This window comes from Hydra vulgaris, chromosome 09 (assembly GCF_038396675.1).
Source record: "Hydra vulgaris chromosome 09, alternate assembly HydraT2T_AEP".
Taxonomy (NCBI): domain Eukaryota; kingdom Metazoa; phylum Cnidaria; class Hydrozoa; order Anthoathecata; family Hydridae; genus Hydra; species Hydra vulgaris.
This window is the reverse complement of record NC_088928.1, coordinates 31,972,501-31,986,584: the sequence shown is the minus strand read 5'-3', so window position 1 is coordinate 31,986,584 and position 14,084 is coordinate 31,972,501. Positions and strand designations below refer to the sequence as shown.

At 28.0% G+C, this 14,084-nt stretch overlaps 2 protein-coding genes across 3 annotated transcripts in view; both read right to left on the bottom strand.

Moving 5' to 3' along the window:
- The window catches only part of LOC100207375 (uncharacterized), a 75,881-nt gene that overhangs the window by 15,084 nt on the left and 46,713 nt on the right, over window positions 1-14,084 (bottom strand). For both annotated transcript variants that reach the window (XM_065805378.1, XM_065805379.1), the window contains 5 exons: window positions 12,152-12,197; window positions 11,723-11,980; window positions 11,303-11,440; window positions 2,610-2,641; window positions 2,041-2,082 (listed from right to left, as the gene is read on the bottom strand). In XM_065805378.1, coding sequence (XP_065661450.1) covers window positions 2,041-2,082; window positions 2,610-2,641; window positions 11,303-11,440; window positions 11,723-11,980; window positions 12,152-12,197 — 516 coding nt within the window. The remainder of the gene's footprint in view (window positions 1-2,040; window positions 2,083-2,609; window positions 2,642-11,302; window positions 11,441-11,722; window positions 11,981-12,151; window positions 12,198-14,084) is intronic.
- On the bottom strand, window positions 4,963-7,134 carry LOC136084719 (uncharacterized). The gene is made up of 3 exons (XM_065805386.1): window positions 5,659-7,134; window positions 5,287-5,505; window positions 4,963-5,053 (listed from the first exon to the last, which is right to left on the bottom strand). Exons 1-2 carry the CDS (start codon window positions 6,462-6,464, stop codon window positions 5,361-5,363), a joined length of 951 nt encoding a protein of 316 aa, XP_065661458.1. The 5' UTR covers window positions 6,465-7,134; the 3' UTR covers window positions 4,963-5,053; window positions 5,287-5,360.

Genomic DNA, 14,084 nt, shown 5'->3' with positions numbered 1-14,084 from the left:
TAACAACACATCTGTCCTTCAGCCCATGGATCAAGGCGTAATACAAAGTCTTAAAGCTCATTATCGTCACAAAATTGTGCGTTTGTGTATCAAGGCTGTCGATAATAACGAACCCATGCCAAAAATTTCTATACTTCAAGCAATGAAAGATCTTGTTTCTTCGTGGAATGCTGTGTCGAAGGAGACTGTCATCAACTGCTTTAAAAAAGCTGGTATCAGCAAAACAAACAAGAGTATTGAAGAAGCTGATGATGATCATTCTTTTAAATTTTTGACAGAAGAACTTAACCGTTTGCGAGAGTTAGATCCTCGTGCCGTCCAAGAAGATCTCTCAGCAGAATCTTACATTGGTTTAGATTGCGATGTAGTAACCACCGGTTCACTTGCTACTGATGCTGAAATCATTGCTCAGATTTTAGACCCTAATTTTGAAAATGACGATAATGAAGTTGAAGATAGCGTTGACGAAGCTATTGACGTCGAAGCCCCGCCATGCCCATCTGATATTCAATTAGAAATTGCTTTTGTTCAAAATGCTTCGCTATACAGCTCAAAATACGGAAATGAAATACAATCCCTAGCACTAAAACTTGAGGATTTTATGAAGATGGAAAAGATGGATAATTTAAAGCAATATCAGATAACAGATTTTTTCCAAAAGTTGTAGTTTTTGTTGTTAATGATTTTTGTCAGAAAAATAACTTGTTTTAATGAAAGTTGGGCAATTTTATTTATTTTCAACCCTTTTCTTGATATCTCGAACTCTCGATATCTCGAACTTTTTTTCCAGTCCCCTTAGTGTTCGAGATATCGAGAGTCGACTGTATCACATTTGGTAATTTAAATGAAAAATCGATTGCTGATAAATACATTAAATTTCTCATTCAAAGTATTCTTAATATTGAAAAATCGATAATAAAATTAAACAACTATCTGACTGTAAAAATTACAGCACATTAAAAACATCACAGCACATTAATGGAATGAATAAATTTCTAAATATCAACTTGACAAAATAGAAAGTGAACTTAAAGATAAAAAAAGTAAGTGTGATGATATGAATGTATCAATCTGAAAAAAAGTCATATCCAGTCATTGGTTCAAACTTGCTGAGAATAATTGATCTATCTTTAAAAACAGGTTTTGTATCTAAAACTTAAACCCATACAGAAAATTACATCACCTAAATTACCACAAGACATGAGACCAATAAATATGTTAGCAGTGAAAAAGTTCTTGAACTAAGTGTTCATATGCAGTTTATTTATTTTGAAGAAAATATGCTATTTAATGAAAATCAATTTGGCTTTAGAAAAAATCAAAAAATCATTCTGTAAGAATAATATGAAGTGCTATGTACTATTTTTTACAATGATCTTAAATAGCTGTAAATAGGCTAATCATAATAATAATAATAAAAATAATAATAATAATAATTTCATAAAATATATATAATCATGAAAAACTATTTTTATAACTTTTATAAAATTTCTCTTCTTTAAAGTACCAGGTTGACATTCTTTCAGATAATATTAGAGACCCATTAAATAATACCTTGGGACCTCTAAAAATATTTTTTATTCAAAAAATTTTTAAATCCAGTGTTGTTTTATAGAACAAGCGTAGTGGAGAGCAGAAGAACAGGAGAAATTAAAAATAAATAAATAACTTTCACCTCATCCTAAAATCTTTCTCTCTCTCTCTCTCTCTCTCTCTCTCTCTCTCTCTCTCTCTCTCTCTCTCTCTCTATATATATATATATATATATATATATATATATATATATATATATATATATATATATATATACACACACACATATACATATACATACATATATAATTATACATATATATATATATATATAATTATACATATATATGTATACATACATATATATATATATATATATATATATATATATATATATATATATATATATATATATATATACACGCATACATATGATTATGATGATGATCGTAATAATGATGGTGACATAAATTAAATAAATGTTACTAATACAAATAAAAATCATACCTTAATTTAGTTGATGGAAGAGTTTTTATTTTGAACTTTAGGCTGTCAAAAAATTAAGTGATTAATTTTATAACATTTTAAAAACATATGTTTTTAAGTAATTTAGATTTCATAACAACTAAATTTCCTAAAAATATTAAACAAAATTTTCACCTTATTTATTAGAAGAAATATTACACAAGTATTTGTTTAAAATAGGTTTTAAAGTTGCTAAGAACCTGAAGCACTTAAAACTAGAAATTACAATTTAATCAAAAAAAATTGTTATAATAGCAGTAATACTACCTCCAACCATAGTTAAGTTAAACTAGATATGATTCTATGTGAATACTATGCATGACCACAAGTATAATAAAATAGTCAGTGTAAAAATATAAAACAAATAATGTTAATAAAAAGTAGAGTCTATGGCATATGGGAAAACTACTTTCAGCCTGATATGCATGACTACGAATTAAAAAATTGTTACTTTTATTAGTTTATTTTTAAGCATTACATGTTGTATATAAAATATATGAAACTTAAAAAAAAAAAAGCATAATTATATAAATAATTAAAAAAAAACTTACTCAGTACTTCGAGAAACTTTGGGAGAGGAAATCTGATATAAAAAATATTTTAATAATTAAAAGAAAATAATATCATCATTAAATTTCATTATAATTAATAAATAAAGTCTATCTGCAAGTGACCTGCCTAGAACAAAAACTTTGCATAAATAGGATTCACAGAAACATACAATTACCATATATACATATGGTCTATAAGACTAACCTAGGGTTATCTACAAAAAACTAACCTTGGGTTAGTCTTTTGAGAGATGGGCAAGCATTTGGTAATCTATGAGAAAATACCCTAACAACAATTTCAGTAATATGTTTCAGTAATATGTTCCGGTAATATGTTGAGGTAATATGTAGCAGTGATATCTTCCAGTAATATGTACCAGTTATATGTTGCAGTAATATGTTCCGGTAATATGTTGCAGTAATATGTTTCGGTATTATGTTGCAGTAATATGCTACAGTAATATGTTGCAGCAATATGTTGCATTAATATGTTGCAGTAATTTCTTTACATCCAAATTTAGATCAAATCAGGATTAGAATCATCATGGCCACCCTGGTAACATGTAATCTAATACAATCTGCCACATGATGTGCTGCCTTGTAAGATATGCAATCTTTCCAAGACTGCACTCTTTTTGATATTGTTTCTGATCATATTAACTAATCTCTTATTACCTTTAAGCATATGTTTTTACTATTAATGATGCTCATCAAACTGAATGACTGGGCTCTAGTGCCAGACTAGACCCAGGTAATATTAAGGCTTAAAAATTTTGTCTTTCTCAACTTTTATTCAGATAGTCCACTCAATGACTCATTTTAAAGACAAGCCTTATCTCTTATCTTCACTCCTTGATTTGTGTCTTGTCTCTGACCCTAGCTTCGGACACAGTTCTTCTTTGTTCTCCTTTAGGCTGTTCAGCTCATGCTATGATCTCATTAAAAGTTTTATCACTTCTTCTACATTAGACTAAATTAGATTCACCCAATCATCATACTTTTTACTACTGGGTCAGATAATTATATTTCAACCAATTTCAAGAAAACTTTGTGGGGTACCATCTCTGATTTTCCTGATTTTTACATATCATTATCTAAATGATGTAAATAGGTTAAATGTGCAATTTCAGAGTTCCAAGTGCAACGGTTTAGAAATTATAGCCTTACAAACACTCTCAGGTAGCCCCCCTCGGTTCCTCGAATGGTAAAAATAGACAACTTTAAGGCCTTATAACTTTTTTCTAACTTTCAGCAAGTGGCTCATTTTTTCTAGAACTATTTTCTAGATATTTCTGTCTTAAAATTTGTGATTTTCATTAGCTTGTATCATGTTAGAAAAAAACTACAGCCTCCTAAACTTTGGAAAAATTCTGAAAAATGCTAAATAAAGGCAAAATGAAGTTAACCGTAGTATTTTTCTATTCATCAAAAAGTCCTTACATGTTAGTTTTCTAATTAGCTACAATGGTCTACAACAAATTGGCAAAATATAAGCAGCTTGTTACATTTTAGAAATCAGTTTTATCTAAAAATATATAATCCACTTTACTAAAAAGCCCCATTTTCAGCCATTTGGGGATGGCTCAAATTTTTCTAACACTTTGTATTGATCTGATATTAACAGCAAATAAGGCAATTAGATCTAACTATATAAAAATGCAAACATCACAAACTTGTCATGTTCACAACAAAAATGGCAGCATTTTTCATTAACCCTATTTTTCAATTATCAGGGCTGAATAGTGTTATTGGAAACCAGTGCCCCTCCAACCTGCTTTCTCGCCCATGTCAGGGATGTAACCCACTATCTGTAATTTGTTTTACAAAATTTTATATAATTGCTATAAAAACCATTTCTAGCCCAGCATTGCTGTTTATGTGAAAAGCATAGTTATCTTTTTTACAAAATTCTTGTATTCTCCCTTAATAATGGCAATACATAATAATGTAGTTGAAAACAATTATATATGATAATTCATTTCATCCTTTTTGTAATAAGATAAGAGTAAAATCCTCTAGTGTTTTTGAGCTCAGGGTCATGTAACGTGGCAATAATGTCACTAACTGGATACCAATGGATATCTGTGGTTGTTGGATACTTGAAATAATTGCCTGCTTTTTGTAAACAGCTAATACAAACTGTGTCACCTTTAAGATCAGTTATCTTTCCAGGAAAGAATTCACCAAAATAATTCACTAATACCCAATCATTAATATTGATATCAGTATTCATCGATTTTTGTGTATTAATGCAAGTATCTTCCAGCATGTGAAAAGAGTCAAATGTACTGCTCATTGATGTTACATAAGCTTTTAAACAGCATGATTGAGGTGAGAAATAATGGTATGAGCAAGTACCTTTGATGGCAGGAACATTCTCAAATCGTTTAGCAAGCACTTCATGTGTAATAGCAGCTGTTTCGGTTTCAGAAATGTAGATAAATCTGAAAAAGAGTTAACATAAATCATAATTCTATTTCCAAATATGTATTTAGTAAGGTCTTGTTTTAAGGAATCCTTTTCTATACTATTTGATTTTTTATAACTAAACATTCATACGTTATTTTTATTATTTTTGTTTAAATGCCTATTATGATATAGGATACTAGACATCAATTATTTGAAAAAATATCATAACCTAAATGTACATACACTTTGACAATAGCATGATATATACCTGATGTTTTTAATTTTTTCTTTAGCAACTAAGAACATGTCCCTCGGTGTCAAAATTTGATTGCCAATTGGCCTTTAAAGGGATAGGTTATGAATAACTCTTTTCACTGTACCACCTATTCCATCACATGTACTTTTTCCATGTGCAGTCCCAAAAAAATGCCAGTCTGCTTTTAGTCCATAGTCTTTTTCATGAAAACACAGGTTTTTCAAATTAAACCTAAAATACAATAAGAAAAAAACCTATTCAGTTAAAGATTATCAATTTTGTATCCAATTTCAAAAACATCATTTCAAGGGCTGAAAATAGTTTGTCTAGAATAGGTAATTGTTATCAAAATTTTTTAAAAATATTGTGATATGAAAATTTAACCTATTTTTATACTGGCTGCTTGCACCATCAGTGAAATAATTGATCTTCTGAACTTGTGGATATTCCTCTTTCAGAATTGGTATGATTTTGGAAACATAACTGAAAACTGCCTCAGTATTGTGAATTAGATTGTCAGATATAACACAATAGCATTTGCTTTCTGGTGATTGGTTTCCATTTAAAGATTGCACATATATGACAAATGGATGGAGAGTTGCTTGAATTTTGGAAAAATGGGATGACTGAACTTCTTGTATAATAAATGAAAAATTTTCAGCAAAATCCATTTGCATAATACATTCATTTGGCTTCATGTTTTCTTTGAGCTGGTTTAAAAAGAATGTCTGTGATTTGCTAACATAATGATGTTTTGTCAGGTTATATAACTTGTCTGTTAACTCTTCTAGAAACTCATCAGGACTTTTAACTATAGTTTCCAAGGAGCATCTATCAGTCTTCAACCATTGCTTAAAAGTTATTTCATTTGCTGAATCCCCTAACAGTTCATTTAACTTTTTTTCAATTCTCTTTTTTCCAGGACACTTCTTACACTCATGAAACATACATGGTTTATTTTCTATTGAACATACAGCTAAGGCCATCAGATTTTTTGACTTTATTTCATTTTTTAATGATTTAACCATAAGATTTGGATTTTGATGGTCAATACAAACACAGACTGTGTGCGTGCCAGATTTTCCTGCAACAATACAATATTGTGGCCTTAAAAGAGCAAATGATGTCAGTCCCACCTTTACTGGAAAGATTGCATAGTATGAGTAGTTTCTGAATGTACTGTCTACCATCAACTGTCTTTATGCTAATGTAATCCTTTGCTCCTGGCAATAACCTGCTGTTACTATCATCCTCATAAAAGTTGACAACTTGATTTACAACTTCAGTAGTCAATTTTTTAGGATTTCTTATGTCTGTTGATCTCTCACCAAGGATTCCTTTAACATCCTGCAAAGCTCTAGCTTGCTTCACCATATATTGTGTTGTTTTAAATTCATTTATTGTTTCCTGAATAGTGCAATGGACTGGAGCTAAAGTGAGCAATTTTATTTTTTGTGAAATATTGATCTCATTACGAAACTTTTGTTTAAGCTGTTCTACAATAAAATCTAAAGCGTAACTTTTGAGCATACTAATTTGAAGCTCATCTCGTTCAGATGCATTCAATGATTCATTTAGCAACTTAACTTTCTTTTTTATTTTATTGTCTATTTGTAGCATACTCATGCTGGATGATCTTTTAATAGGAGGCACACCAAATTTAACAAGACAAGGATTTATAGTATCAATTTGTGTGACAGAGTTATCAGGTGATATGTAATCTGGATCATGTCTCTTGTCAACTTCTTCAACATTCTTGATTTTTCTTACACAACCAAAACATATTTTTTCCCCAGGAATTAAATTAGAGTCCAGTTGATTATGCTCCAGAGTGACAGTTGTCAGGTTTCCTTTAACAATCTTTGAATGAATTGAGAACGGGTCACAACATGATTTATGGTATGTTGAATAGTAATTAATAAATTGTAACCTATGGTGAGTGCAAATTGTATGCAAATGAATATTTCTTATTCCAGTTCTTAAGGTCATGTATGTATGTATGTATGTATGTATGTATGTATGTATGTATGTATGTATGTATGTATGCATGCATGCATGCATGCATGCATGCATGCATGCATGAATGTATGTATGTATGTATGTATGTATGTATGTATGTATGTATGTATGTATGTATGTATGTATGTATGTATGTATGTATGTATGTATGTATGTATGTATGTATGTATGTATGTATGTATGTATGTATGTATGTATGTATGTATGTATGTATGTATGTATGTATGTATGTATGTATGTATGTATGTATGTATGTATGTATGTATGTATGTATGTATGTATGTATCTATGTATGTATGTATGTATGTATGTATGTATGTATGTATGTATGTATGAATGCATGTATGTATGTATGTATGTATGTATGTATGTATGTATGTATGAATGCATGTATGTATGTATGTATGTATGTATGTATGTATACATACATACATACGTACATACATACATACATACATACATACATACATACATACATACATACATACATACATACATACATACATACATACATACATACATACATACATACATACATACATACATACATACATACATACATACATACATACATACATACATACATACATACATACATACATAAGATCCAACAATTAAAAACACATACAAATAATGTAATGAAAAAAATGGAAACAAACTGCAATAGCAAAGTTTATTGAACAGAAAAATATCAAGGTAAGTTATTTTGAGTTATAAATGCTTATATATTTACATTTGCAAAAGGGTATATTATATAGAATCATTGCATTTTTAGATAAATAGTTAAAATTAACTAATAAAATTGAAACTCATACTTCGTTAAAAAACTTATTTAAACAAAACATTAAATCAATATTGTAATGGCTTGATTAGTCTTGTTATACTTCATATTGCCAGTAATGTATGAACCCACTGTCCTACTATTGCCTTGAATTATTAGCAATTCAATCAACTATAAAAAAATCATCATAATAAAGATTAAATCGCAATTTTATGATTAACTTAATTTTTTTTGAGTGTCACCTTTTAAAAATAATGCAGGCTCTATATAGTTATTACCCCTTTAGTTGTGCTCCTATCCGGTATAAAGTCTAGATCAGGGAGAAAGTAACCAACCATATCTCTTTTTTTTTAAGAAATGACTTATGAGGCTACATCCCTGACATGGGCGAGAAAGCAGGTTGGAGGGGCACTGGTTTCCAATAACACTATTCAGCCCTGATAATTGAAAAATAGGGTTAATGAAAAATGCTGCCATTTTTGTTGTGAACATGACAAGTTTGTGATGTTTACATTTTTATATAGTTAGATCTAATTGCCTTATTTGCTGTTAATATCAGATCAATACAAAGTGTTAGAAAAATTTGAGCCATCCCCAAATGGCTGAAAATGGGGCTTTTTAGTAAAGTGGATTATATATTTTTAGATAAAACTGATTTCTAAAATGTAACAAGCTGCTTATATTTTGCCAATTTGTTGTAGACCATTGTAGCTAATTAGAAAACTAACATGTAAGGACTTTTTGATGAATAGAAAAATACTACGGTTAACTTCATTTTGCCTTTATTTAGCATTTTTCAGAATTTTTCCAAAGTTTAGGAGGCTGTAGTTTTTTTCTAACATGATACAAGCTAATGAAAATCACAAATTTTAAGACAGAAATATCTAGAAAATAGTTCTAGAAAAAATGAGCCACTTGCTGAAAGTTAGAAAAAAGTTATAAGGCCTTAAAGTTGTCTATTTTTACCATTCGAGGAACCGAGGGGGGCTACCTGAGAGTGTTTGTAAGGCTATAATTTCTAAACCGTTGCACTTGGAACTCTGAAATTGCACATTTAACCTATTTACATCATTTAGATAATGATATGTAAAAATCAGGAAAATCAGAGATGGTACCCCACAAGCCATTGGTTGAAATATAATGATCTGACCCTACTACCTTAAAGCTGATTAGGATTCCTGAACTTCTTTTTGGTAGTTTTTAGGCTGATGTTTTCGTTTCTCTTCTAAAAATTGTACCTCTATTACCACCTGGATTCAGGTAGATATGGAAGCTTTTGTTTCTTCTCATCTGTTTCAAGTCAAACCTTGCTCTACCCAATTATTTTCTCCTTCATGTACAGGTACTATTTCTAACTCCTCCTTATTCAAGTACTATTTCTAATCATTTCTTTCATATTTTTTGCAAGAACTTTCTTTATCATTGCAAGAACTGCCTTTTCTAATTGCAAGAACTGCGTTTATCATTGCGAGAACTGTGTTTATTATTGCAAGAACTGTCTTTATCATTGAAAGAAATTGATAAACCTTAGCATAATCTCAAAAGTTTAAAAACTTTAACAAAAACGAATCCATCTGATCTTATCGCCTCTTCCAAGAACTGTTTTGTTAATTCATATCTTGAATCTAATCACCACATTTCTCCTGTCATAATCATCACATTTCTCATTCTTAAAAAATAAGTTAACTAACAGTTAGATATTCTTCTGTTTCTAAAAAGATTTCTCATTTCTCTATATTTCTCACTAGTCTACAAAATGTTAATATTCCTATATTGATGACTGATAACATTGAGCACTCTGTCTTATCAGATTAAACGTCACTATTCACTTCTCATCGAAAGCATATACTAAACCTTGCCAAAGCAGAAAGTAGGTATGGTATATAAAACCAACTTACAGCATTCCAGGGTACAGCAGTCGTTTTTGATGATAGCAATGGCCTACTATATTGACAGTTTAAATAATCATACAAGTGAGGAAAAAACTATCATTTTTTTTTTCCATTGATTTGTAATATGACACAATTATAAATAAGAAAATGGTGGCTTTTAAATGATGAACTTAAATTATATTTAATGTATGTTAAATCTGCTTTCTTCTTGGAACTAAATATTATGATTGATTGAATAAAGTTTTTAAGTGTGATGTCACTGGATGCAGAGGTAAGTACATTGAAAATCTGTAAAAGTTTTTCACCTTTCAAATGAAAAAAAAAAGGTTTAAAGTTACCAGCAACAGGTTTAAATGCCAATTTTCAATATGTTCAAACAATACAAACAATTGAAACTATAAAAAGTTGTGATGGTTCTATTGTTGCTATTCTTTGCAAAAATAACATAACAAGTCAAAAAGGTTTTTGGAATGGTTTATCTCTGTAATAGTTGATGTACAATTGATTTTTCTTCAACATGACATAGTCCATCTAATTAAATATGCAATAATTGGCTCCTAGAAAAATAGCCAAGAACTATTTTTTACTTATGAACCAAGTTCAAGAAATACAAAATGGTCAGATAATAAACTTTTTGAATTTGAAAAGATGTTATCGTAAAATTAAACCTAAACTCAATGAAATTGCAACTTAGCCAAACAGTAGCTTTCTCAACTGTAGTGACCCTCCCAACCTGAGGTGGTGAGGAGGTGAATAGCATAAAAAAAAAAAAAAACTTTTTTTCAGCAAAATAAACATCACAAAGGGTCAACTTGTTTCACATTTCACAAAGGGTCAACTTGTTTCACATTTCACAAAGGGTCAACTTGTTTCACATTTCACAAAGGGTCAACTTGTTTCACATTTCACAAAGGGTCAACTTGTTTCACATTTCTAAACATTCTGGTAACAGCAATTCTTATTGACACAAAACTCTAAACAGCTGATATTTGGTATTGATTTAAAATATTTAGCTACAAAAAAGAAAAGTAAAACAACAAAATGAAAAATACAAACTTGTTTTTATTTTTTTGTAAAGTGTAACATTAAACATAATGGGTAATATTTAAAAAAATGCATTTGAAAATCATTTTGATAAATTTTAAGTTTAAAAGCTACAAAAATTCCAGTTAACAGAAAATACAAGTTGAGTTTTGTGCCTACTTGAGTTTTTAAAATTTTTCTAGCAATATTGTGTATAGTTAAAAAAAAATTTATTTTTAAATTTTGCCAAGTTTTTGGCAAAATTCAAAAGTGTCATTAATATTTTTCAAAATTAAAAAAATAAAAAAATAACCTCATTATTGAATGATTCACTAATTCTTTCAACAGGTGTATACTCTACATCAGCAGAACTATTAGCTGCAACATTATGCTTAGCTTTATCACTTGGTGATGAACAATCACAAACAATTTGCGGTTTTGACCCATCAACCTAAAAAGAATGTTTGTTTTACTATTCCAAGATTTTTAGTGTTCCAAGTTTTCACTTGCAAACACCAAGTTTTTACTTACAAATACCAAGTTTTTACTTGCAAACAAAAAACAACATTGCATAAAAATAAATAAAGCAATTTTGAAGAAACATTGTATTCATTTGCAAACTATTACATAAAAATAATTTATGCAAATTTAAATGCTTTTGTAAATAATCAAATATGTTTTGAATTTAAGATGATAAATATCATTATAAACATTAAACTTCATTATCACTAACTTTCTTGCTTTCTTGCAAAAAGGAATCTTTTTGGGTGAATGTTCCCTGTCTTTGAATTTTAGGAATTAAATTAAAATTTGGGTCTTTGCTGTTACTTAGGCTACTCCTTCTTTTTGAAATAATAGATTTAGATCTAACAGGAGGAGATTTTTCTTTTAAAATATTGTCTCTAAACTCTAGAAAAGGTTGCGAGTCTTTAGTGCTGATACTAGATAACGGAATACCATCTTGTAATTCATTTTGTAACCATGTAGGTACCTTAACAAAAAAAAGTTTTATATCAAGCATTTCAATTCAAATAATTTGTCTGAACAAATTCAAAATAAAGTTATTTGAGAACTGCTTAATTGAAAATTAAAAAAGAATTCGGATAGATGTAAAAAAATGACAAAAAGATAAATATTCAAAAGCAAAATAGCATATTCTTACTTCTTCCCTTTCAGAAAAATTTTCAACAACTGTCTTTTCATCTATGCTTTAAAAGAAAACAATCAAAATATAAGCTACTCATGAGTAATATAAATGTACACAAATACATAAAATAAACATCTGTATATACAATATAAACATAGACATACAATATAAACAGCCATACAAATGCAATATAAATTTACATACAATATAAACATACTTACATATACATTACAAACATAAATACATTACCAATGATAAAACATACAAGATAAACATTTGCACATATACAATATAAACATTTATATATATATATACATATATATATATATATATATATATATATATATATATATATATATATATGTATATATATATGTATACATATATATATATATATATACATATATATACATATATACAATATAAACATATATATATATATATATACATATATACAATATAAACATATATATATTTATATATGAATAAAAATGTATATATATACATATATACAATATATATATATACATATATACAATATAAACATATATATATATATATTTATATATATATAAATGTATATATATACATATATACAATATATATATACATATATACAATACAAACATATATATATTTATGTATATATATATATATATATATATATATATATATATATATATATATATATATATATATATATATATATATATAATACACTACAGTCCACAATTATTTAAGTGACAAACTTTTTTTTAAAATGCTTTAATTTAATAACTTTTTAATGTTTATTTTTGCATTGTTAGATAATTTTATAAATATAAAAAAATAAAAATAAAAAAAGACTATATATGAATGAATATGAAACGTGTACCAACATATGAAACGTGTACCAACATGTCGAAATTTTAAATCTTTGGTTTCATGAGAAGATTGTTTGTCCAAAGAAACATTGTTGAATGTATGATAAAACAGTGTGTATTATTAACTGTGAAACATGGTAGATGTAATGTTATGGTGTGGGAATGTTTGGTCGGAATTTTACAAGTGACATTGTAAAATATAGGGAGTAGTGACAAAAGTAGTTTATTTGGACATTTAAAAAAAGTCATGTTATACCTTTGGAAAATTGCATTAATGGGAAGCCATTCATTATTTTAAAAGAAAAGGACCTAAAGCTTAAATCCAAAATATATTCTTCAGAACAATTAACTTATAAGTCAATTTTATGACTTAAAAGTCAATTTTATCCTACCTAATGACTGACAGTTGTTAAGTAGAATAAATGCTTTTGTTAATTGCTTTTTTTTTGTTATTATTTTCTTTTCTAATTTAGCATTTTTTTCATTTTAAAAAATATAGAATGTTTTTGTCTGGTGTTTTTATCAGGGGTCATCGATGAAGTATGCATGCTACATTTAACTTTTCAATTCATATTATTATCGACTTCAACTAAATCAACTAGTCAAAAGTCGAAATTAGTTGACTAAGAAAAAACAATTTAATCAACTATAAATTTCTTACTAATTGACTAAAAGTCAATTTAGTAGAGTAATAATATTAAAATCCTTTATTTCTTATATTATACCTTTTTATTATACAGCCCTGCTATTATATTGTTTTGCTCCATTATTACTTAAATGATAAGATGTTAAAAAATAAAAAGTGAAAACTACTTTAATAATTTTATTGCAATTTATTTTGAAAAAAAATTAATTCTAATATTTCGACTAAATCAACTTTTAGGATTTCAAAAATGTTTAAATCAATTTTAGTCAATTTTAGAAAAAACACTAGTCAGCTTAGTCAACTGTCGCGGTATTTAAAAGTCATAAAAACACTATTTTAAATAGAAGTACAATCATATGCTCTCTAGCGCTGAGACTTTCTTTCAATATAAAGCACTTTTGAATTTTAATTACTTTAAATCTCTGCATGGAAACTATCC

Excerpts from the sequence above, each read along its gene's own strand:
- LOC136084719 (XM_065805386.1), bottom strand. The coding sequence starts at position 6,464 with ATGGTAGACAGTACATTCAGAAACTACTCATACTATGCAATCTTTCCA. Across the intron at positions 5,506-5,658 it reads AGCAGCCAGTATAAAAATAG|GTTTAATTTGAAAAACCTGT; the intron begins GTTAAATTTTCA and ends ATTGTATTTTAG.